The sequence below is a fragment of the Staurois parvus genome, unplaced genomic scaffold (assembly GCF_062004578.1).
Source record: "Staurois parvus isolate SC_StPar_1 unplaced genomic scaffold, SC_StPar_1.0 ptg000091l, whole genome shotgun sequence".
Classification (NCBI taxonomy): Eukaryota; Metazoa; Chordata; class Amphibia; order Anura; family Ranidae; genus Staurois; species Staurois parvus.
Genome location: NW_028317887.1, coordinates 263149 through 286800, shown reverse-complemented (window position 1 = coordinate 286800; position 23652 = coordinate 263149). Strand labels below are relative to the sequence as shown.

At 41.6% G+C, this 23652-nt stretch overlaps 1 protein-coding gene across 1 annotated transcript in view; it reads right to left on the bottom strand.

Annotated features, from left to right (window-relative positions):
* Positions 1-23652, bottom strand: part of GPAT3 (glycerol-3-phosphate acyltransferase 3) — a 72355-nt gene that overhangs the window by 30358 nt on the left and 18345 nt on the right. The window contains exons 3-4 of the mRNA XM_089670532.1: positions 9115-9409; positions 2440-2514 (exon numbers count right to left, since the gene is read on the bottom strand). Of these exons, the coding sequence (XP_089526658.1) occupies positions 2440-2514; positions 9115-9409 (370 nt within the window). The remainder of the gene's footprint in view (positions 1-2439; positions 2515-9114; positions 9410-23652) is intronic.

Below are 23652 nucleotides of genomic sequence, written 5' to 3'. Positions count from 1 at the left end.
AGACAGAGGTCACATGTTCTGCATCCTTCTAGAGCAGAAAGAAAACTCCTCCTACAAGCTTTAGCTAGTGCTGGGCTGGAGACTGATAGAAGCCACAAGACTGCTCTAACTGCTGATGAGAAAAGGTATTCAGCAGTTTAGATTTACTAAAATAATTGCATTTCCATGTTGTGTGTGCTGTGGGAGAACAGATATAGTGAATGCAGGGTTTAGTAACACTTTAAATTACAAGATCTAAAAAAGGACCTGTATACAGGGCAAACCCCAGTTCATTAAAGCCCAACTGAACCTTTGGTTTAAATCAGCAAAATACATTCCAGGTGCATAAAAACAAAAAGTTCAAAAAGTAGCCACAAGCCTGAGTAAAAAAAAAAAAAAGCCTGTCTCCTGCCAGCGTACTGTAGAGAGGACTCTTGTGTTCTATGTAGAAGCAATTGTTTCTCTACAGAAGTCTGACATGTTTCTTGCGGAGTAAGACCTATAGCTGTGCAATCAACAAAACTCATGAAAGTTTGGTAATTGGAGAGCTCTAGGTCCGACTCAGCAGAGGGTCAGATTTCTACAAAAAGTCACCTGCTTCCACACAGCAAGGGTCCTTTTTAGCATGTTAGCAAGGGGATAGCAACACAATAGAAAAATCTATCTAAAGAACTACTGCCACTCGATTTACTTTTTTCCTGCAAATTATATTGAAGTGTCATGAGTCAGGTCACAAAAAAGTGAACTTTTAGGCTCCATGCACACGGGGCATTTTAATAACGCTGGTAGTGTTAGCTGTGTAAAGTCACGTTAAAAACACAGGTTTTTCAGTGTTTTTGCATTAACGTTTAGTTGCGTTTTTTGGCATTTTTTCGCATTTGCGTTATTTAGTTGTTTGTTACCAAAATAAATTTTTTTTGCTCACAAAAAATGTCCAAAAACGCTGGTTTCCCACGTTTTACCCAGTTTTTTTCAGCGAAAAACTCCTCTAGAAACCCACTCTTTCTGCGATTTTTTTCTAGCCAAAAAACGCCTCTGCCAAAAATACGCTGATTACAGCATGGACACATAGGATAACATACTAGGGAGTTTACTGGTTGTAGAAAAAACCTCCAAAAGCCAAAAACGTCCGATGAGGACAAAGTGTTACTAAATCCGCAACAGTAAAATCAGGCCGTATATGCAGTAAAGCATGCTTGTTATACTCACTGTGGAACCTAAGGGGTTAATCCTCTGCATTGTGTAAAAAGGATATTTGATCCTCTGCATTGTGTAAAAAGGATATTTGATCCTCTTTTCTCTGAACCTCCCCTTCTTCCACTGTCCCCAATTCATCTTCTGATAGCACAGAGCCCTAGGAGGCATTCTGCACATGCTGAGTTTGGTGGGTATTACTAGAGAGTTTCTTTTGTTTTGTTTTTTTGGGAGGGTGCATGTGATCGGCACAGGGCCAATTAACACTGGCCAGACAGAGGTCAGGGGTCCTACATCCTCTTACAGCAGAATGAAAACTCCTCCAACAAGCTGTGACCAGTGCTCTGCTGGACACTGATAGAAGCCACAAGACTGCTCCAACTGCTGATGAGAAAAGGTATTTAGCAGTTTATATTTACTTAAATAATTGCACTTCCATGTGCTGTGTACTGTGGGAGACCAGATACAGTGAATGCAGGGTCCTGGGTTTAGTAACACTTTAACCTTTACCAATCTCATCCTGTGTTCCAGTCAGGATTTTCTAGATCACTTCTTCAAAAGCATTACAGTACATAGGAAGACTTTCTGGAAAATACAGTTGTACAGTATATAAATCCAAAAATATTAACCTTACAAGGGAGATTTTAAAGTAGTTGTAAAGGCTCAAGTTTATTTTACCTTCATACATTCTATGCGTGAAGGTAAAAAACCTTCTGTGTGCATCAGCCCCCCCCCCCCCAATACTTACACAAGCCTCATCTGGCTCCAGCGATGTGAACAAGAGCAGTCCTTGGCTGTCTTGGCAGTGGGGCCCATTGGCTGCCGCTGTCAATCACAGCCAGTGAGCCATTGAGAAGAGAGCGGGGGAGGGCTCAGTCATGTCTGTGTGTGAATGGACACGCAGATCAGTGGCTCAGAAGCAAGCCTGCTTGGGTGTCCCCATAGCAAGCTGCTTGCTGTGGGGACAATTGGCCGGAAGGAAGGGCCAGGAGAACAGACGGGGGACCCAAGAAGCACAGTATTGGGGAGGCTCTGTACAAAACCATAACACAGGGAAGGTAATTATAACATATTTGTTATTTATTTATTTTTTTAAATCTACCTTTACAACAATCAATTTACTTTTTTAGTGATGGCCTACATAAGGCTCCCATTAAACAAAAAAAATTTTTCTTATTAACTGTTTATCCATTTCCCATTCTTGCTTACCGAAGAAGCAACAGCACATACTGTACAGCAAATTCTATCCGTTCCTATTATGTTTACCTGCCGTTTGGCAGCTGTCCAACTAGTGTAGCTCCCACGACCAGCCAGCTGATCCCAATAGTAGCTAAGGTAACCCTGAAAAACACAGAAAGGTGCAGTCTTTTCAACAACAGACCATTTATCTCAAGCAAACAAGTCAAACCACACATTTTACCTAAACAAACAAGATCAATGAGTATAACCAAAAAAAAAAAATACCATTATAAGGAAAGCTGAGCAACCAACAGATAGAATGTATTCAAATGTTTTACTGTGCACAGTCAAATATATGTCTCACTCTTCCAAAACAGGGTCAAATTTATGAAAAACATCAATTCATGCAAACTGAAATGGTTATTATTAAGGTGGACTAATAAACACATTGGCATAACACTTTGTCAACAGTCTACATAGAATGGTCAAATATAAAGAAATGAAATACTTACCAATTTGGAAGGAAATGTTACCCCAGGGTCCCTTTAGTGTTCGCCAATCTCAAAAGTCTACTGTAAACATTTAGGCTTGGTGCACACTGCTACATTTTGAAAGCCATAGGACTGACATTGTGACTTTGCATTGCAAATTGCTTGCGACTTGAGGCAACTTCAATGTGACTTTGATGGATTGTTTTTTTTTTATTTTTTAATCCTCACCTCCCCTCCCTGGTCATCCTTGCTGCCTAAAAGCTTCCTCCCAAGCACATTCCATTCACACTTGAGCGTAACTGAAACATGTTTTCCCCACTCATGGTTTTTTTGGGAAAGATTTACTAAAATAATTGCATTTCCATGTTGTGTGTGCTGTGGGAGAACAGATATAGTGAATGCAGGGTTTAGTAACACTTTAAATTACAAGATCTAAAAAAGGACCTGTATACAGGGCAAACCCCAGTTCATTAAAGCCCAACTGAACCTTTGGTTTAAATCAGCAAAATACATTCCAGGTGCATAAAAACAAAAAGTTCAAAAAGTAGCCACAAGCCTGAGTAAAAAAAAAAAAAAAGCCTGTCTCCTGCCAGCGTACTGTAGAGAGGACTCTTGCTGTCTATGTAGAAGCAATTGTTTCTCTACAGAAGTCTGACATGTTTCTTGCGGAGTAAGACCTATAGCTGTGCAATCAACAAAACTCATGAAAGTTTGGTAATTGGAGAGCTCTAGGTCTGACTCAGCAGAGGGTCAGATTTCTACAAAAAGTCACCTGCTTCCACACAGCAAGGGTCCTTCTTTTTAGCATGTTAGCAAGGGGATAGCAACACAATAGAAAAATCTATCTAAAGAACTACTGCCACTCGATTTACTTTTTTCCTGCAAATTATATTGAAGTGTCATGAGTCAGGTCACAAAAAAGTGAACTTTTAGGCTCCATGCACACGGGAATTTTTGGGAATTTTTGGGAATTTTTTAAAGCATGAACGTGCATCGCACATAGAGCAGCCCATCCACTGAATAGGCTGCTCTATATGCAATGCATGTTCACACGTAAAAAACACAGGCGGGAATGTGCATGTCTGCTATGCTCAGGTTTGAATGGAATGTGCTTAGGAGGAATTTTTTTAGGCAGCAAGGATGACCAAGGGAGGAGAGGTAAGGGTAAAAAAAAAAAATCCATCAAAGTCGCATTCTTATCTAATGCTGATGGGACTGAGATAACAGAAGTCTATGGAGCCAAGTCGCACTGGAGTCGCACAAAAGTAGTGCAGAAACTATTTTTTTGTCGCAGCGACTCAAGTTGCTGCATTGAAGACAGCACCCATTAAAAACTATAGGGGAGATTTGCTAAACTGGAGAGTGCAAAACCTCCTTCCAGGTTTTATTGTCAAAGCTTAACTAAACAAGCTGAAGATAGAAGTTGATTGGCTACCATGCACAGCTGCACCAGATTCTGAGTGATCCAGTTTAGTAAATCTCCCCATGTGTGATTTCACCTTATGACTTTCTGTGTTGCTGGGAAGTCACAAAGAAATTGTGGTAGTGTGAATCAGGGCTTAGTCATGTGATCTATTTCTAAAGGGGGGGGGGCAGTGTTAAGAGATCATTTATATATATATATATATATATAAATAAAAATAAACACATATATACATACAGTGTTACCTTTTTATCCTTCACAGTAAAACTGTTTAGGCCCCTTTCACATGAGCGGACTCCACCAGCAGATCCACCTGCTCAGAGGGGGATCTGTCTGCTGATCCCTGCTGAGCAGTCAGATGACAGGTCCATGTCGCAGCCTATGCAGAGTGGACACGGACAGAGCCCACTCTCCTGTATGGCCAGTTGGATGTAAATGGACTTCCCTGTCTGTTTACATCCGACTGTCACCCGATTTGGAATGGATCTCCATCCGTCTTTCAGCGGATCTGATTATGCCAATTCGGATGCAGGCAGGTGCAAATAGACATGTCCGTTTACATCTACCGCTCCATAGAGGGCAATGGATGGTCTGGTCAGGTCTGCCTGAAAAACAGACAGGCGGACCAGATTGGGACCTTTTATAGCCTTGCAAGCAACCCTCTTTTTATTTATCCATTCCATCAAGGCTGATAAAATGATTTATTTAGGCCCCATGCAGACTTCATGCATTCCAGGCATTCGTCTCGTCTCAGGGCGCATTAAACCCTAAGCCCAGGTTCACACTATAGTTCACATGTGAATCGCACAGGAGCAGCACTGCAGAGCATACCTGTGCAATTCATATGTGATTCTCTGTGGTGTGATTTGGGCCCAGTTGCACCACATAGCACAAAAAATGTGCAGGCACCTTTTTTGATCCTCAGTAGAATTGGATCACGTGGTCATTTTGTACCATGTGATCACCTTACTCTGCCCACAGATAAATGCCAGAGCCTGGTGCCCTGGGGGGGGGGGGGCTAAATGCCTACTGTGCATGAGTCCTTACAGTAATAGGACTATAGATTTGTGTTAAAGGAAAGCCACATACTACTGTATGCAGAGTTTACATATTCTGCTCCTTTGTTAGATTTTAGATCTGAAAAATCACTTTGGTTAACTGTTTGGTTACTTTTGAGCAACAGAACAGTAAAAATTGCATGACCTTGTGAAATATGGCCATGTGCAGAACACCTGCAGGACATGTGGATAGGCTACCAGGCTTAAATGTTACCTAAACCCAAACCAAACCTGTAATATATTGCAGTTTATCAATCTGTAGCTGTCTTGATTTTTTCAAGTCTATTTCCTTTTTGTTTTACCAGGTGATCCTACCATTAACAGGAGAATACCTTCTCTCTCCTCTAGATACAGCTGTGGACAGTGTAACTGCACAGACAGGGAGCTCAGGAAATTATAAGTGGACATGATTACTGGTAGAAATGACAGATAATTTTTTTTTTAATCTATTGAACAGATATGGAAAATGTTCATCCTAAATTATCATCTTAAATACACTGTGTGCACAATTAATATGCGAGTTTTTTTTTTTTACCAAATCCTCATTTTTATGCATATTGTACAACTCCAAGCTGTATAAACTTGAATGCTTATTGGATTTAAGCATATCAGGTGATGTGTATTTGTGTATTGGGGGGGTGTGGCTTAAGATGATCAAGACCCTATATCAAGGTGTGCATAATTATTAGGCAGCTTCTTTTCCTCAGGCTAAATGGGCCAAAAAAAGAGATTTTACTGACTCTAAAAAGAAAAAAATGGTAAGTCTTTCAGAAGGATGCAGCACTCTTGAAATTGTGAAGATATTGGGGCGTGATCACAGAACCAACAAATGTTTTGATGCAAATAGAAAAAAAATAGAAAAAAAAAAAAAAAAAAAGACGCAAATTAATTAGCAAAGATTTGAGAAGAATCCCATTGTGAAGCTACCAGGAACCCACTATCCTCCAGTGCTGTCATATTTCAGAACTGCAACCTACCTGGAGTGCCCAGAAGTACAAGATGTTCAGTGCTCAGAGACATGGCCAAGGTAAGAGGCTGAAACCCAACCACCACTGAACAAATAAGTTGAAACGTGACTGGGCCAAGAAATATCTGAAGACAGAGTTTTTCAAACATTTTATGGACTGATGAGATGATAGTGCCTCTTGACGGATCAGATGGATGGGCCCATGGCTGGATCAGTAACGTGCACAGAGCTCCACTCCGACTCCAGCAAGGTGGATTTGGAGTTATGGTATGGGCTGGTATTATTACATTTCACCACTAATATGGAGACACGGTGCTTGGTACTATAATACAACTCCTAAATGTAATAATGTTGGAATACATTAATTCATGTTTTTGTGCAACAACATCAGTATTCAGTAGAGATATATTCTTCAACCAATAGATGGCAGTGTTCATAAGTTTGCAGCTGCATCTATGGTAAACTATGTCTTTTCACTGTTTCCTTGTTGCAGTGAAGCAGAAAAACACATGTGGACTGTGTAATGTCTGTTCTGTAGGGCCATATACAGAATTTCTAACACTTGAGTTCTATGTCCTTGAATGAGTCCATCCAGATCTTTGAGGTATCTTGTTGGTACCGCTGTATTTTACAGATAGAAACCAGGTGAACCTGAAGAAAGGAAGTTCCCGAATGAAAGGTAAAATGTGGGGGGGCAGAAAATAGCACCTCCATTATATGTAATGTAGACTACTATCTCCAAACATAAAAAAAAAAATGTTATATTTATTTTTGTGTGTTTTAATCTGTAACAAAGCCTCTATCACTTCCTAAAATACAAAGGACAATTTAGCTTAAAAAAACAATAAAGAAAAAAAAAAAAAAAAGTGTGGATTAAGGGTAGAGTCACTTGTGCTAAATTACTTTCTTAGCTACTAACAACATAATTCCCATTAATTTACAAAGTCCCTGATATATCAAGAATGCCAAAAAGAGTGTCCATACCAGCAATAAGGGCATATATATATATATATATATATATATATATACATATACATATATATACACACACACACACACACACACACACATACATACATATACATACATATATACACACACACACATATATATATAGATAGTATTGTAACTGTAATGTCTGCTTTCATGTTGTAAAGTGCTGTGGAAATTGTTGGTGCTATAGCATCCTGTATAATAATAAATAATATTAATATTATACTAAAATGGTTCACTAAGCACTTTGATTGGAGTGCAGTGTTAATTTTGACATAAAATTTTGATTAAATTTTAGTTAGTCATAGTCTTTTGACTAAAATGCCATTTTACTTTTATTTGTATTTTAGTAATCTGAATTGTTTTAGTTGATTAAAATCCCCAGTACATTTTAGTTGACTAAAATCTAATGGGTTTAGTTTAATTATTTAAGCATTTCTCTAGAATTTCCAAAACTTATTAAAGTACTCCTCTGTGAAAATGTAATAACATGTTATTAATTATGGTAATAAGGTTTTAACAAACCACACACACACACACACACACACACTTAGCCATTACATAAAAGTATTTACAAATAAAACCAAATTTTGTTGCAAGAAACGTCCCTCCCTCACAATGTCGTTCACTGACGAAAATTGGAATTGATTTTCTTCATAGTTTTCGTCAATTGACAAAAATTCAAAGAGATTTTCATTTAGTTTTCATCACCAAAAACATGCCGCTGATGAAAATTCTGATGGAAATAGTTTCAGCCACAAAATTAACACTGTTGGAGTGTTAATTAATAAGGCAAACCCAGAAAATAGGAAATCAGTTTTATAAAGTCCACATTTTAAATGAGGATATGTGCCTATTTTGAAGTTGGGCTGATAAAAAAAAAAAAAAAAAAAAAAAAAAAAAAAAAGGAATGCTGCTAATCTACCGTTACAAGTAATGTGTCCCTTGGCCCTAGCACCTGCAGTAAAATGGAAATATTATTGATCACATCAGTCCACGTACACATAAAAACCACCAAAACCTATAGTTTTCTCAAGGTCAGTAGTTTGAGCAAGAGCATTATGCATGCACTATAAAACGGAGGTAGGATTTGATGGTTTTATGCAAGCATATGTTCTAAAACCATCAATAAAGTGATAAATTTTACTGCAGTGAATATTGGGCTATTTTTATAATTACTAGCTAATGAAGGATTCTTACTATGGATAGGAAGGAAGAACATTTAAAAAATACATTTAGGCAGCTTGTTACCGGACTAGTTGCCCAAGTCACAGTGCTACCTTCCACCACACAGAAAGATCACCGGAGATGAGATTCTATAATAAAATCAGAGCATTGAGGGGGTACTAAATTTCGTAGTGTGCTGAAATAACTGTACTGCTAAATTATACACATTTCTGATTTACAGTTACTGTTTGTGTTAAACACATAACTACAATGATTACATTTAAATTAGCATCTTCAAAGCCATCCAATCTTGCATTACATTTTGGTTGCTCAGTTGTTTCCCACAAGTGTACCATCAAGTAGGACAAAGAAGAGGATAGTTTCAAAATGCAAAACCAAGAATTCATGCCACCCAAAGACTCAGACTTGCAAATGAAGGAAGGTCTAGGTAATTTGTAGACTGTCAATAGGCTAATTTAAACAGAGAATATATTTCACTATGTATAGATCCTTTACTTGGTCCCAATTACATAAAGCACCAGTAATATTGACCCCATTATTCAAAATATGGTCACATAAAAAAAGACCTGGGAAGGCATGCCAGGGCTGTTTTCACCTGAAACCCATCACTTATAACAAGCTCAAAACAAAACAGACTCTTACCGCAGTGGTAAAAGGATGCAGTATCGTATAAATACTCCAAGCACCCAAACAATTGTGAGTCGGAGGCTGATATACTGAAAGTTGTAGTTTGTTCTTGTTAGAAGATTCCAAGATATCAGCTCTTCAGAGGAAAATCTCTGGGTGACTTCATCATCCGCAATAGCTTCAAACCCTTTCTTGGAGAAGTAAAAGGCATCAGATAATTCAAAATCCCCACGTTGTAAATACTGGCTTCGGCTTTGCCGCAAACCCACAATTTCTTCTTCCATGGGAGACTCATCTCTCTGTATAATGCCTTTGGAACATAAAAAGAAAAAAATGTTATATTTTATTTTTTTATCTCAAATGCATGCACTTACACTCACAACATTGTAAAGTGATTTCTGCAGACAGAGACTTGCTCTCTGCACAGGTAAAATGGAAATGTCCTGTAAAGTGCAGTTCATTTATTCAAAAAAGTCAATATGAAAAGTACTAAAGGGTATTCTTTATCCTAGAATTTGTCTGGCTTTTCTTCAGAGTGTGTTTAAACCCAATCACTAAAAACGTTAACATTCTAATTCCAATAGTTGTCTTCAATCTTTCTAAATCTGCAAATTGTAATAAAATAATACCTGGCGGTCCTGACAGGAAAATGAAAGTCCTTATGCAAGCACTCCCTGTCTCCCAAAAGGTGCTGAACTTTAGATCAGCTTCAGTCAAATGATCATGCTGGAAAACTTTCATCGATCAGCAGCTGCAGCCTTTGATCAGTGTATTCTGACAGCAGAGAGCCCTACTGTCAGAATACAATGTCCCAGCAGGGGAAGAGTACCTCCATCCCCCTTGCTTTTGTCAAAGGGGGAATTTATTCTTTTTTTTTTTTTTCAGCCGCCTGAACAAAAAACAAAACAAAACTGTCTATTCCCAGGCTTATGTTAGCTTACAACAGCCTCTATTCACAGGTATTGTTAGATGGGATAGTAATAGACAATGTGCAACCTAGAAAGCATACAAAATTGTGTTCTGGCCATCTCTTTAACCGCTTTACTGCCACTCTATAGCAGGCATACTGCTACAGGGCAGCAGGGGTGCACAAAATCACGTATATATACGCGATTCTGCATTTCCGGGTAGGGGGCACACGTGGACCACGCACACGCCCTACCTGCACCTTGGCTGTCAATCACGGCCTTGGCTGTCAATCACAATACAGATCTCTCCCCTGTCAGCTTCAGCACACTGCTTTCTATGGCTCTGCTTAGCAGAGCCATAGAAAGCAGTATGCTTACAGTGAAGCACATACATAGATAACACAGTAAAACACAGCACACAGTTAACCCTTTGATTGCCTAGATGTTAACCCCTTCCTGCCCAGTGCCATAAGTACAGTCTCAGTGCATTTTATTAGCACTGATCACTGTACTGGTGTCACTCTGGAGGTCAGTGACACAAAGTCAGTTCCCCCCAGTGTCAGAATGCCCGCTGCAGTCCCGCTATAAAGTTGCTGATCGCCGCCATTACTAGTAAAAAACAAAAAATTCCAGTACCTATACCGCCTTTTATAAATATTATAACTTTCACGTAAACCAGTTAATTTACACATATTGGGATTTTTTTTTTTAGCAAAGACATGTAGCAGAATACATTTTGGCCTAAATTTATGACAATTTTATTTTTTTAACTAGTAGCCGACCGCAGATAGCCGAATGACGGCTGCACTGCGGCCGGCCAGTTCTGGGTGGACGTCATATGACGTCCTCCCAGAACGCGCTCTCCTGCGCGCCCCAGGGGGCGCACACCCGGCGATCTCCGTGATCGCTGTGTCCTACGGTCACAGCTGATCACGTGATGTGGTAAAAGGCCAATCACAGCGGCCTTTTACCACGTGATCAGCGGTGTCCAATGACACGCTGATCAGAGGGAAATGCAAGTGCCGGTTCTCAGCTGCACTTTCCTCACGCTGTCAGATCGTGAGGAAAGTACTGCCGAGAACCGGCAGTTGTCAGAGCGGGGATCGGCACCGATCATCAGGGCACTGATGATCAGTGCCCTGATGATCGGTGCCCAGCAGTGCCGCCCGCAAGTTCCGCCCACCTGTGCCCAGCAGTGCGCCCACTAGCTCCGCCCACCTGTGCCCAGCAGTGCACCCACCTGTGCCCAGCAGTGCACCCACCTGTGGCACTCTGCAGTGCCACCTACCTGTGCCCAGAAGTGCCACCTACCTGTGCCCAGAAGTGCCACCCACCTGTACCCACCCACCTGTGCCCAGAAGTGCCACCCACCTGTACCCACCCACCTGTGCCCACCAGTGCCACCCACCAGTGCCGCCAGTCAGTGCCGCCAGTCAGTGCCGCCAGTCAGTGCCGCCAGTCAGTGCCGCCAGTCAGTGCCGCCAGTCAGTGCCCAGGGGTTGTGCCAGTCAGTGCCCAGCAGTGCCGTCTATCAGTACCCATCATCAGTGTCACCTATCAGTGCTGCATATTAGTGCCGCCTATCCGTGACACCTCATTAGTGCTGTCTATCAGTGCCGCCTATTCGTGCCACCTCATTAGTACTGCCTATCAGTGCCCTTTAGTGCCGCCTATCAGTGCCCATCAGTGCCGCCTATCAGTGCCCATCAGTGCTGCCTCATCAACGCACATCAGTGAAGGAGAAAAAATACCTGTTTGAAAAATTTTATAATAGAAACAAAGAAACTTTTTTTTTTTTTCAAATTTTTTACACTTTTTTTTATTTTTAGCGCAAAAAGTATAGCGCCCAGTGGCAATTAAATACCACCAAAAGAAGGCTCTATTTGTGAGAAAAAATTGATCAAAATTTCATATGGGTACAATGTTGCATGACCGCGCAATTGTCAAAGTGCGGCAGCGCTGAAAGCTGAAAATTGGCCTGGTAAATAAGGGGGTATAAGTGCCTGGTAGGCAAGTGGTTAATGGACATGTTTAATAGCAAAAAGTCAGAAATATTGTTTTATTCTCAAAACTGGCAGTCTTTTTTTTTTATAGCGCAAAAAATAAAAAAATAAAAAATAAAAAATCAGCACAGGCGATCAAATACCACCGAAAGAAAGCTCTATTCATAGGGAAAAAAAAGAAGACGTAAATGTCATTTGGCTGCAGTGTTGCATGACTGTGTAATTGTCAGTTAAAGAAACACAGTGCCATAACACAAAAAATGGCCAGGGCGGGAAGGGGGGGGGGGGGGCATGTCCTCTGGAGGGCAAGCGGTTAACAGTGTCCTATGTTATTAAAGCCCATGTTTAGTGTGATGTAAACCTTGTGTTGATTTTTCTCCTTTCAGTAGAAATGTTCTCTGAGGAATAAGGGGGTAGGACACAGGAAGATTTCTACTGAAAGAAGAATCAACACAAGGGACTCATCATACTAACTGTACGTTATGGCCCTTGTGCCGATTTTTCTGTTATTTTTTGCTACACTTTGGCTTTAACTGTCATTCCGGTATTGAAAGAAAATTTTTGTAATTAATATTTTAAACTTAACTGTGTTCTTTTTTCCCCATCATCATTATCTTTTATATGGTTTATTGTATTTCTCATAATACCCTAAAAGTATTTAAGATTAAATTGTGCATATGATACAAAAATAGTAATTTGCCAGCCAGTAGACAGGAGCTACTTATTCGCCATTCTTTGACTCGTTCATTTCTTAGATCTTTCTATAAAGTAGTAAAATGGAGTTAAAACTTCCCATTTTTACTAGTGGATCCTGTACAACTGTACACTGTGCAGGAGTCTCAATCCTTCCCCCTGTGTGTTATAGAGAGATTATAATTTTGCTTTCATTGCTGGAGGATTTTACCACCAAAATTTAAGTCCAAATTTTGCACTAAATCACTGATATGACCCCCAGTATGGACAGTGTTCACTCAGTGGTGCCCAGATCCTGGTAGAGACATTATTTTATCATCAGTATCCATGTCCTCACCACAAGGTACCTCAGCAGTTCCCACATTATAAAACACTCTATGTAGCTTTCTGATGCATCTGTTTCCATAGTGTTTGCTCTAGCTTTTGTCACTTTTCACACGGGTGTGCCAGCAATCCACCTACTGTTCAGATTACTGTATATTCTCTAGCAGGTCTTTTGTCTGTGCACAGTAGGTGCTCTTGCAAGTCTCTTCTCACACTTGCCTGTGCTAGTAGACCATCATGTCCACCTATTCAAACCACTCTCCTACTCATTCTCTCTCTCTCTACAACATGGTATTCTTCATTCAGCATCGCATACTCTCTGGACCCCTTCCCCTAATCTCTGATCCTTCAGTCTGCTGTGCGGTCATGAGTTTTGTATTTCACAGTCTCTGGCATTATGCACACTCCAGTCTCCACAAGGCTACCCTTTCTGTGTTATGCCATTTCTGAACACTGTCTCCATTGTCTCCTGACTGCCACAGTGGAGAAAAACTCACAAACATATCAAATACCATATGACCTTTCAGAAATATGTAGAAGTTCTGCATGTGTTAAGCAATGCCCTTTTCTACTTTCTGCTACCTTTCTAACCCCCAGCGTTTTCACTCATGCTACTTTTGCTAGAGGTGTGTCATGGTTTGTGCAAAGATCTGTGCTGCATCGCCAGACATAAAGAGGGAAGTCTACAAAATGCATTTTCTTCCCCAAAACAGAGAAACGAGGTAAGCACAGTTCATACAGGACTCCTCCTCCCAGTGAAGTATCAGATCCTTCTTTGCTTTTTCGCACTTCATCTTCGGGACCATGGGCATTTCTTCTTCTGCATCATCCCCTAGAGTAGTGTTCTCCAAACTGTGGTCCAGGGGCTGGATGTGGCCTTTTGCTTGCCTTTATGCTGCCGTTGGGGCACTATTCATCCCCAAGCACCAACAACTGGGCACTAATACTCACTATTACTTTCACTATTCCTCCGCCTAATACCAAAGATGGATCATTTACTCCCACTGATGCCAGGTAATTTTCCACTCCCACTATACACAGTCTGGCCCCCTAAAGTATTAAGGACAGTAAACTGGCCTTTTGTTTAGAAAGTTTGGAGATCCCAGCCCTAGAGGAACAAAATCTCCAGCCACTCCTCTATCCCTTCCATCCCTCAGCAGCAACCAGTTCTTGCTCTTCCTCCTCTCTCTTTAGTTCACAATCGGCTCCCCAATCCCTCAGCCACTGTCATCTGCCCCCTAAGTTATAGTCATCACCACTCCAGCTAATTCCCCAAAGGTCCAAGATTAGTTCAATGTCAGCTGTGCATATTACCATGCACTCTTGCTGGCAAATATAAAAATGTAAAAGATGTATACCAGGAATAGCTATTTTTACATAGTTACATTGGTCTTGCTAAGACAAATGGTACATGTATATGTACATATCTGTGGAATCCCCCTGGAAGATGGAAATCACTGTAGTAGGCACCACTACTCCAGTGATCACCACGTGCTTCCAGGTCCTGTGCTGAGCATCTGCCCTACTGAAAAGTGAAGACAGGAAGGCATTTGCTCAGGACAGGCATCATTCAATAACCCCAATCAGAGAACACTTTCCATTCATTGAAAAAATGCAAAGTGTTGTCTGAACGATGCCCAGAGTGAGTGACCCCCTATTTTCTAAATATTATTATTACTATTATAATACAGGATTTATATAGCTCCAACAGTTTGCGCAGTGGTTTACAAAATTATGGTAGACATTACAGTTACATTACAATTTGGTACAAGAGGAAACAGAGGGCCCTGCTTGTTAAGAGCTTACAAACTATGAGGAAGGGTTGAGTGATACAAAAAGGTAATGGCTGTGGGGGATGAGCTGATGGAGGAAATAAAAGGCAGTTTACTAGTTAGAAGCAGGATAGGCTTCTTTATAGAGAAAGGTTTTCACGGATTGTCTAAAGGTGGATAGATTAGGAGATAGCTGGACAGGTTAGGGTAAGGAGTTCCATAGGATGGGAGAAGCTCAGGAGAAGTCCTGGGAGGCGAGCATGGGAGGAGATGACACGGAAATTAGAGAGCAGAAGGTCTTGAGAGGATAGAAGAGAGCAGTTTGGTTGATATTTTGAGACCAGGATGATGATGTAGCTGGGGGCAGAGATGTGGATGGCTTTGCAAGTGGTTGTTTGTATTTTGAATTGTATTCGTTGGGAGAGTGGAAGCCAGTGGAGGGATTGGCAGAGAGGGGTAGCAGACACCTAATGGTTGGTAAGGATGAGCCTGGCAGCAGCATTCATGATTGACTGGAGGGGGGGGATAGCCTATGTAAAGGTAAGCCAATGAGGAGGGAGTTGCAGTAGTCGAGGCGAGAGATGGCCTGGGAGTGATTTAGGAGCTTGTGGTTAAAAAGGGGCATATTCTGGAGATGTTGCGGAGGTTGAGGCGGCATGATTTGAACAGGGATTGGATGTGGACCTGAAAGGATAGTTCAGAATCCAGGGTCACCCCTAGAACCCTGGCATGCGGGGATGGGTTGATAGTTGTGCTATTGATCCTGACTGAGAAATTAGGGGAAGAGGCACGTGGGAGAGGAAATATTCCGAGCTCAGTTTTGGATAGATTGAGTTTTAGGAAGTGGTGTGACATCCAGTCTGATATGGCTGTTAGTAAATCGGTGATACGTGAGGAAACTGATGGGGTGACCTGAGGAGTAGAGAGATAGATTTGTGTGTCATCAGCATAGAATTGGTATTGGAAACCATGGGAAGCCATCAGCTGACCCAAGGAAGAAGTGTAGATCAAGAACAGGTGAAGTCCAAAGGACAGGACCTTGGGGGACCCCAACGGTAAGGCAATATCCAGCTCACATAGGGTTCCCCAAAGGCATGGCACATGCATACTTACATTGGTCCAAGCTGTAAACATTGCCATATCTGGAATTCAGTTTTAATAAAGGGCTATTTTTGTTTAAAATTAAAAAAACACATGTAGCTCTTTGAAGAAGTGGGGACCCCAAAAGTTATGTACAAATATATAAGGATTGCCAATATTTATTTAAAGCGACAGTTATATATTTTTATACTTAGTGTACTTCTTACACTGATAAGAATATTGCTAACTCTTGGCACAAAGCTATACATGCTCTTCAAATACATAGATATAAGTTTTGCTGACTCAGGGGTGTTCGATTCCTATCGTCCGACGCCAGGGACATGTAGTTCTACGTGTCAGGCAGGTAGTTTTTTCCTACCTTTAGCCCTGCTGTGGGCAAACAGCAGGCTCACCTGCCGCCTGAATGCTTCCACACAGTGCCAACCCCCCCCGTGTGGCCCCGGGACCAGCTCACTGCCGTCAGCTAGAGAAGAGGGAGGGGAGCAGACACGTCCGCTCCCCTCCCCTTTTTGTCCTGGCCCAGAAGTGACGTTATGTCACTTCCGGTTTCCCGTTGAGAGATTCCCAACCATGGAAGCTGGGAAAGAACGTAATGTGGTGTGATGTGCACCGCGTTACATTTAGTGGAGCACAGGGGAGACATGCAGGGTCTTTTAGACCCTAGATGCCTCAATAAAGAGAAAGTTACACCCAAGCACATACCATCTCCCCCCAAAAAATTGAGGACCCCCACATATACGCACTTACAAACTTAAAAGCACATGCTGGGGCACCTACACATGAAAAAATGTCAATTGCAGTACACATCACATATCACCTCGCACGCATGAGAGCAATAATTCTAGCACCAGATCTCCTCCGTAACACTAAACTTATGACCTATAAGGAGCTTTAAAAGTGTAGAACAAAAAAAAATATATATATAAAAAAAAGGTACTGAAGTTCGTCGCCAATTTATTGCTTATTTTGTGCCCTAAAATTAACTTTTATTTTTCACTAAAATTTTATGGTACCATCATGCGACATAAAAATTTGGAACTACCACTATTTTTATTCTCTAGGGTCTCGGCTTTCAGAGATTATATAATGTTAGGGGGTTTTATGTAATCTTCACTTTGAATGACAATTGCGCGGTCATGCAACACTGTACCTATATGAAATTTTTATCATTTTTTTGAGACAGATAGAGCTTTCTTTTGGTGGTATTTAATCACCTCTGGGATTTTTATTTTTTCTTAAACCAAAAACCACTGAAAATTTTGAAAAAAAAAAAAATTTTAGTTTTTGTTATACAATTTTGTAAAGTGATTTTTCTCCTTCACTGATGTGCGCTAATGAGGCTGCAGTGATGGGCATTGATAGGCTGCACTGATGAGGAGGCACTGGTAGGTTGCACTGATATGCATTGACAGGCATCACTGATGGGCACTAAAAGGCAGCACTGATACATGACACTGATATATGGCACCGATAGGCGGCACTGACTGGCACTGTTAGGCGGCACTGATGCGCACTGATAGCCGGCACTGATGCGCACTGATAGGCGGCACTGACTGGCAGCACTGATAGGTGGTACTGACTGGCAGCACTGATAGGTGGCACTGATGGGTGACATTGAAAGGCAGCTCAGATGGGCACTGATATGTGGCATTGATGTGCACTGGTAAGCACTGATATGTGGCACTGATGGGCACTGGCACGTGGCACTGATGAGCACTGACAGCTGGCATTGATGGACACTGATGGACACTGACAGGTGGCACTTCTGGGGCCACACTGATCATCAGGGCACACTGATCATCAGTGCCCTGATGATCAGTGTATGTGTCCCCTCCGCGGAAAGCCGATTACCGGCTCTCCTCTCCTCTCAAGCTGTCAGCGTGAAATGCTGACAACCGGCATTTCCGTGTTTACATGTGATCAGCTGTGATTGGACACAGATGATCACATGACCGAGCCGACATCTTCGGCTCTTTCCATGATCCGCTGTGTCTGAGGGACACAGCGAACTGGCAATCGCCACGCATGCGCTGTGAGAATGGAAGGACGTCATATGACGTCCTATCAGAACGAGAGAACCACCTTGCGCCCGTCATTGTACTATATGGTGGGCGGAAGGTGGTTAAACGTGTGCAAAAACCGCAAAAACGGCTCTGGCAGTGAAAGGGATAAGAGATAAGCCAGACACTCCCCTTTCCTGAGGAGCAGCCAATCGGTGCTCCTTACTCTGCAAGGTCTCTCCCCTCCCTGCTAGTCCCCAGGTGCAGTGCTGGAGAAAGGCAGGGAGGTGAGGAGATAAACAGTGCAATGTTAAAAATATTAAATGTTTAAGTCGCCATAAAGCCCCTTTTGTTTATAAAAGTCCCAGAAATTCCTAATATCACCATCCTTCCCTGCTGACAGCTGAATGTAAAGAAAAGAATTGCCAGCTCAAAAAACAAAACAAAACCACACAATGTAGGGGTCCCCTCCTCCCCCAATCCATATCAGGCCCTTCAGGTCTGTTATGAATTTTAGGGGGAACTCCATGACAAAATTTACAACGCAAAAAAAAAAAAATGGCAGGGGGGTCCCCCCTAAAATCAATACTAGATCCTTATCTGAGCATGCAGCCTGGCAGCGCCCCCCTCCTGAACCATACCGGGACACATGGCCTTAACATGGGGGGTGCATTGGGGCAGGGCCTCTGAGACAAGGGCCTCTTCCCCACAACCCTGACCGGTGGTTGTGGGGGTGCAACTTATCGTAATCTGGAAGCCCCCTTGTTAAAGTGGGAGAAGGGAGTAGAAAAAAAAAAAAAAAAGCTCCGCACCAGAGGATGGCTTCTGCTGTCTGACAGTCCCTAAATAACTAAGGAGCGGGGCCACTGGGTGATATCACTGAGTGACCCGGCCCCCTCATGTCATCGACCAGGGCATGCTGGATCAGTGGTGTCACAAGAGTGACATCAGATGGCCTCGTCCCTTAGTTATTTAAGAACTGTCAGATGGTGGGTGCCTTCGTTAGGGACGGATCTCTTTTTTTTTTTGCTGGGTCGACAGCAGGCATTCATCGTGATTGACATCTACATCCGGGCACATTTATTTTGGGAGTTTTTTTGTTTTTGTTTAATAGAGGACTTGTCAAAAACTGTTGTTGAGCTTTTTCTCCCTTTTACCACATTTTTGGTGAATAGAGGTAGGGAGGGGGGCTGGGATTAGGACCCCTTATCAAAGGGGGCTTCCAGATTCCGATAAGTCACCACCCCCAGCCAGGGTTGCGAGGAAGAGGCCCTTGTCCTCATCAACATGGGGATAAGGTGCTTTGGGGAGTAACCCCCCCGCCCCAAAGCACCCCCTATGTTGAGGGGATGTGGACTGGTAAGGTTCAGGAGAGGGAGCGTTTGCTCATCCCATTCCCCCCCCCCCCCCCCATTTTCTGAACTACCAGACTTCATGCTCAGATGAAAAGGTCTGGTATGGATTTAGCATGGGGTTACCGTTAAAATCCATACCAGACCCAAAGGGCCTGGTATAGATTGGGGGGGCCCACACTGTTTTTTTTCTCAAATTATTTTTAGTTGACAATTCTTTTCCTTACATTCAGCTGTCAGTAGGGAACCCAGATGACAGCTGGTGACTCATCCGTTGTCAAGGATGCAGCGCCCAGCTTGCCAACCTGCTCCTCGACAACCAGCTGTTCACTGATTAAGAACGCTGGGGGCCTCTGCTTAGGAAAAAAAAAAAAGCTGGAAAAAAAACTGTTTAGGAGCATTCAGCGTTTCTTTCCACCAGCTAAACGCTCCCCAAAAAAATTTTTTTTTTCTGCTCCTAAACGCGGAAGCTTGAAAAACACTTTTATCCTAAAATAGTGTGCATGGACACATAAGATAACACTATTCAACTTTTAGGATCAGAAAAATAAGTGCTAATAACAGTTTCTAGGAGCAGAAATGGAGCATGGAGCCATAGGCCACTCTTAGAATTTACATTCTTCTGTCACAATGTTCATCCAGGAAGATTACCATTACTTATTCAGCTTTAATTGGTTCCTGCATCCTGTTCATTGAAAAGGGATGATTATTAGATGCTTATTGATTATTCAGTCGTCAGGGTAGAAGCATGACATAGCAAACTGTAAAGCTGAACCAAGGAAAAAAAGGAATGTGTTGATAACTACATTGATTTAACAATAACAACAAATTTTTTGTCATTTAAAATGGTAAAACATATGTATTACAACAATGTATTTAGGGTTTTCCCTGGAGTTCTGCTTCAAGATGGGCCAAGTGGATTGCACGTTTACATTTAGGTTGGAAAAAAGATGAGAGTAAGCCCTCTGCACACTGGACATTTTTACAGCGGCTGTTTTTGGCTTTTGATGTTTTTTTCTACAGCCAGTAAACTCCCCAGCATGTTATCCTTTGTGTCCATGCACACAGACTGTAATCATTGTTTTAGGGCAGGGACGTTTTTTGGCTGGAAAAAAATCCCCAGGACTAATGGGTTTCTAGAGGAGTTTTTTAGCTGTAAAAACGCTCTAATGATGAAAAATACAGCAAAATGCGTTAAATTGCGGCAAACAAGCGTTTTTGGACTTTTTTTGACTAAACAAAAAACTTTTTTTTTTTTGGTAAAAAAAATAAATAAAAAACAACGCAAAAAAACTGCAAAACACGAATAAAAACGCTGAAAAACTCCCGTTTTTAATGTGACTTTACACTGCTAACGTTACCAGCGTTATTAAAACGCCCAGTGTGCATGGAGCCTAAAGCATTACATGATACAGTTTAGGTTCAAGGTTTGCACTCTTAGATGAGTACTTTGAGTCATAAGACTGCAGATAAAGACTTCAGACACTTTTACAACTTGACTGATTTATTTACTTTTTCAGGTTTGTAGTTCAATAGGTAATAGGTCAGTATACCAGTCAGCAAAAAAAACAGCATTTTCAGAATGATCAGAAATGGCAGTACCTATACCCTACTGTCTGTGTGAATACTTTCAAACTTCAGCTCCAAGAGAAACAGGCAGGGAATGTACACCAAAGAACAAAAAATGTAATATCACTGCTTACCAGTCTTTAGATGTTGTAGCTGCATTAGTTTCAAGAACAAAGAGTGCAGAATATAGATGCAGATTTTACCAAAAATGTTATGTCTAAATATCTGTCAGCTGAACTAAAATTTCAGTGTTACTTTCAAGCTATCTTCTGTAACTGTCAATCCCCCTGCCCCTATGTCATGAAGAGAAATAGTAGGGCATGAATTGTAGCCTAAATCTGGAGAGCAGCCTGGGTGACAACTCTGCTTCCTTGGGTGAATATACTTATTCGCTTCACTGTACCTAAGGAGGAAGCTAAAGTGCATTATTTTGTTTTTGGGTTGAGATGTGCTTTACGGATACTGTTGATATAGTCCAGTAGTGTCCAAACTGCGGCCCTTTGCTTGCCTTTAACCGACTTTTGAGACACAATTCCCATCACCAACACCATCAATGGCACACGGTTACCCCCTCTAGCACAAATGATAGGGCGCTATTCCTCCCACTGATACCAACATTGTAACATTCTTCCTCCCAGTGATGCCAATGACAGGGCACTATTTCTCCCACTGTTACCAATGCTTGGGCACCATTTCTCCTACCGATGCCAACAATGAAGCACTATTTTTCCCACGGATACCAAAGTTGGGGCACTATCCATCCCACTGACAGCAATGATAGGGCACTTTTCCTTCCACTATTACCATTGCATGGGCATTATTCCTCCCACGGACACCAATGTGGCATTATTCCCCTTTTGCTACCCACATGCTTTAGTGCCTTTTTTACTCATACTGATCACCAGCCCTGGGGCATTTTTTCCTTCCAATGACCACTGCCCCTGGAGCATTTTCTACCCCCATTAGCCACAGTTTGCCCCCAAAGTCTGAAAGACCTTGAATGGTGTGTTTAGAACGTTTGAGGACCCCCGATGTAAACAATTGGCTTCAGCATGTGTTTTTTTGGTCAGAAAGCAAACATTTGGAGAGTATAAATCCAGTTGGGGGTCTTTTGTTTAAAAAGTTTGGGGACCCCTAACAGAATGAACAGAGCTATAATCCACGCTAAAATGGAAGCTATTGAAAAACATACACTTCACAAACTTCAAAACGTCTGCCAACCTTGGGTCAAACATTGTTTACCCGCAGACTTTGACGAATCCTTATGAATGCCTTGGTATCTCCACCCTCCAACTCCTTTACCCAGAATGCCAGTATCTCAGGTCGCAATACTCCCATGGAACATACTTACCCTCCTGCTCTTATATACCCGTTTTCTCTCTCCTCAATTCCCTGCTTTCTTTTTTCTCCCAGGACTACAGATGCTACCAATGTGGTCCAGCCTATATATACACAATATCCTGTGCCAATCTTATTGGTCCACTAATTACCAAGATTGTTGGAAATGGACTGCCTGTCATATTCATACCTTATGGTCCCCAGTTTTCTTTTATACAGACTGCTGACTGAGATTACTTACTGATTATCCAGTATTCAACAATGTAGAGCTCAAATCCTTACGGTTTGTTCCTCAGTTGTAACAATGGATGTGTACTGACTTGCCTTGTACCACCATAACTGTTGGTTCATGATGCTTATCTATTATTCTGTTCAAATGAATAAAGATTTGACAAAAAAAAAAAAGTTTGGGGACCCCTGATGTAGAAAATTAGTTCTAGCATGTGTTTTTTTAACAGAAAGCAAACATTTGGACAGTGTAAATTGGGAAGGTTGGATAGTTATGCATTTTTTTTTTTTCCAAATCAAGCAAATCTGTGCACATTACATATATAATATACAGATCTGGTGAGAGTTGATAAAACGTGGGCATATTTTTATGTATGATCCAGAAACAAAGAATCAGTCCAAGGTCTAAGAAGTACAAGAGCCAGCGATCACAAGAGAAAGCCATGTGACTGTTTTTGGGGTGACAAAGGTGTCCTTGATTTTCTGAAAAGTGACCGTATCGTGACCAGCAAGTGGTACACCGAGACATTTAAGAAACTTAAGAGGCTATTAGGAGGAAAAGACTAAACAAGAATCTGTAAACTATGCACATTCACCATGACAATATGAGACCACATACATCTATAGGTGATCAGCAAATTCAGCTGTTCAGTGGTCCCCCATCCATGGTACAACCCAGATTTTGTCCAATCCGACTTTTACTTGTTTGGTCCAATGAAGGACATTCAGTTCAATGAAGGACTATGATTTGATGACACAGACTAGGTGAATTTGGCTGTGAAAAAGTGAGTACAACAGTGCACACCTGAATTTTTTATAAGAGGATTTGAGAGTTGGGTCCATGATGGCACAAATGCATCACTTGTAATGGAGACTAGGTTGAGTAGTATTGTTATATTGAGGAAGAGTTACACTAACATGAGAATTCTGAACAACCCATGTAAGTTACAAAAAAAAATGTTATGCCAACTTTTGCATTACTTTTAGTACAGCCCTTGTATGCATATTTGTGCTGAAATTTATTTGCCTAACAAAATTGCTTGTGATACATGTGATGCAAGCATACAATCCCCTTACTATCAATTTTCAGGGAGGAAGAAGAAATTTCAATTTTTTATGCTTAGCATACAGGTATCTTCAGTTACTCCGGTCAGCATTGCTTTATAGGTGCGCTCCCTTCTGAACCAAGTGTGAGGCCCGTGCATACAGCTTAATGTAAATTGGGCTGTCATACAGGTTTAAGAGTGTGTGCAGAGAAGTTGGTG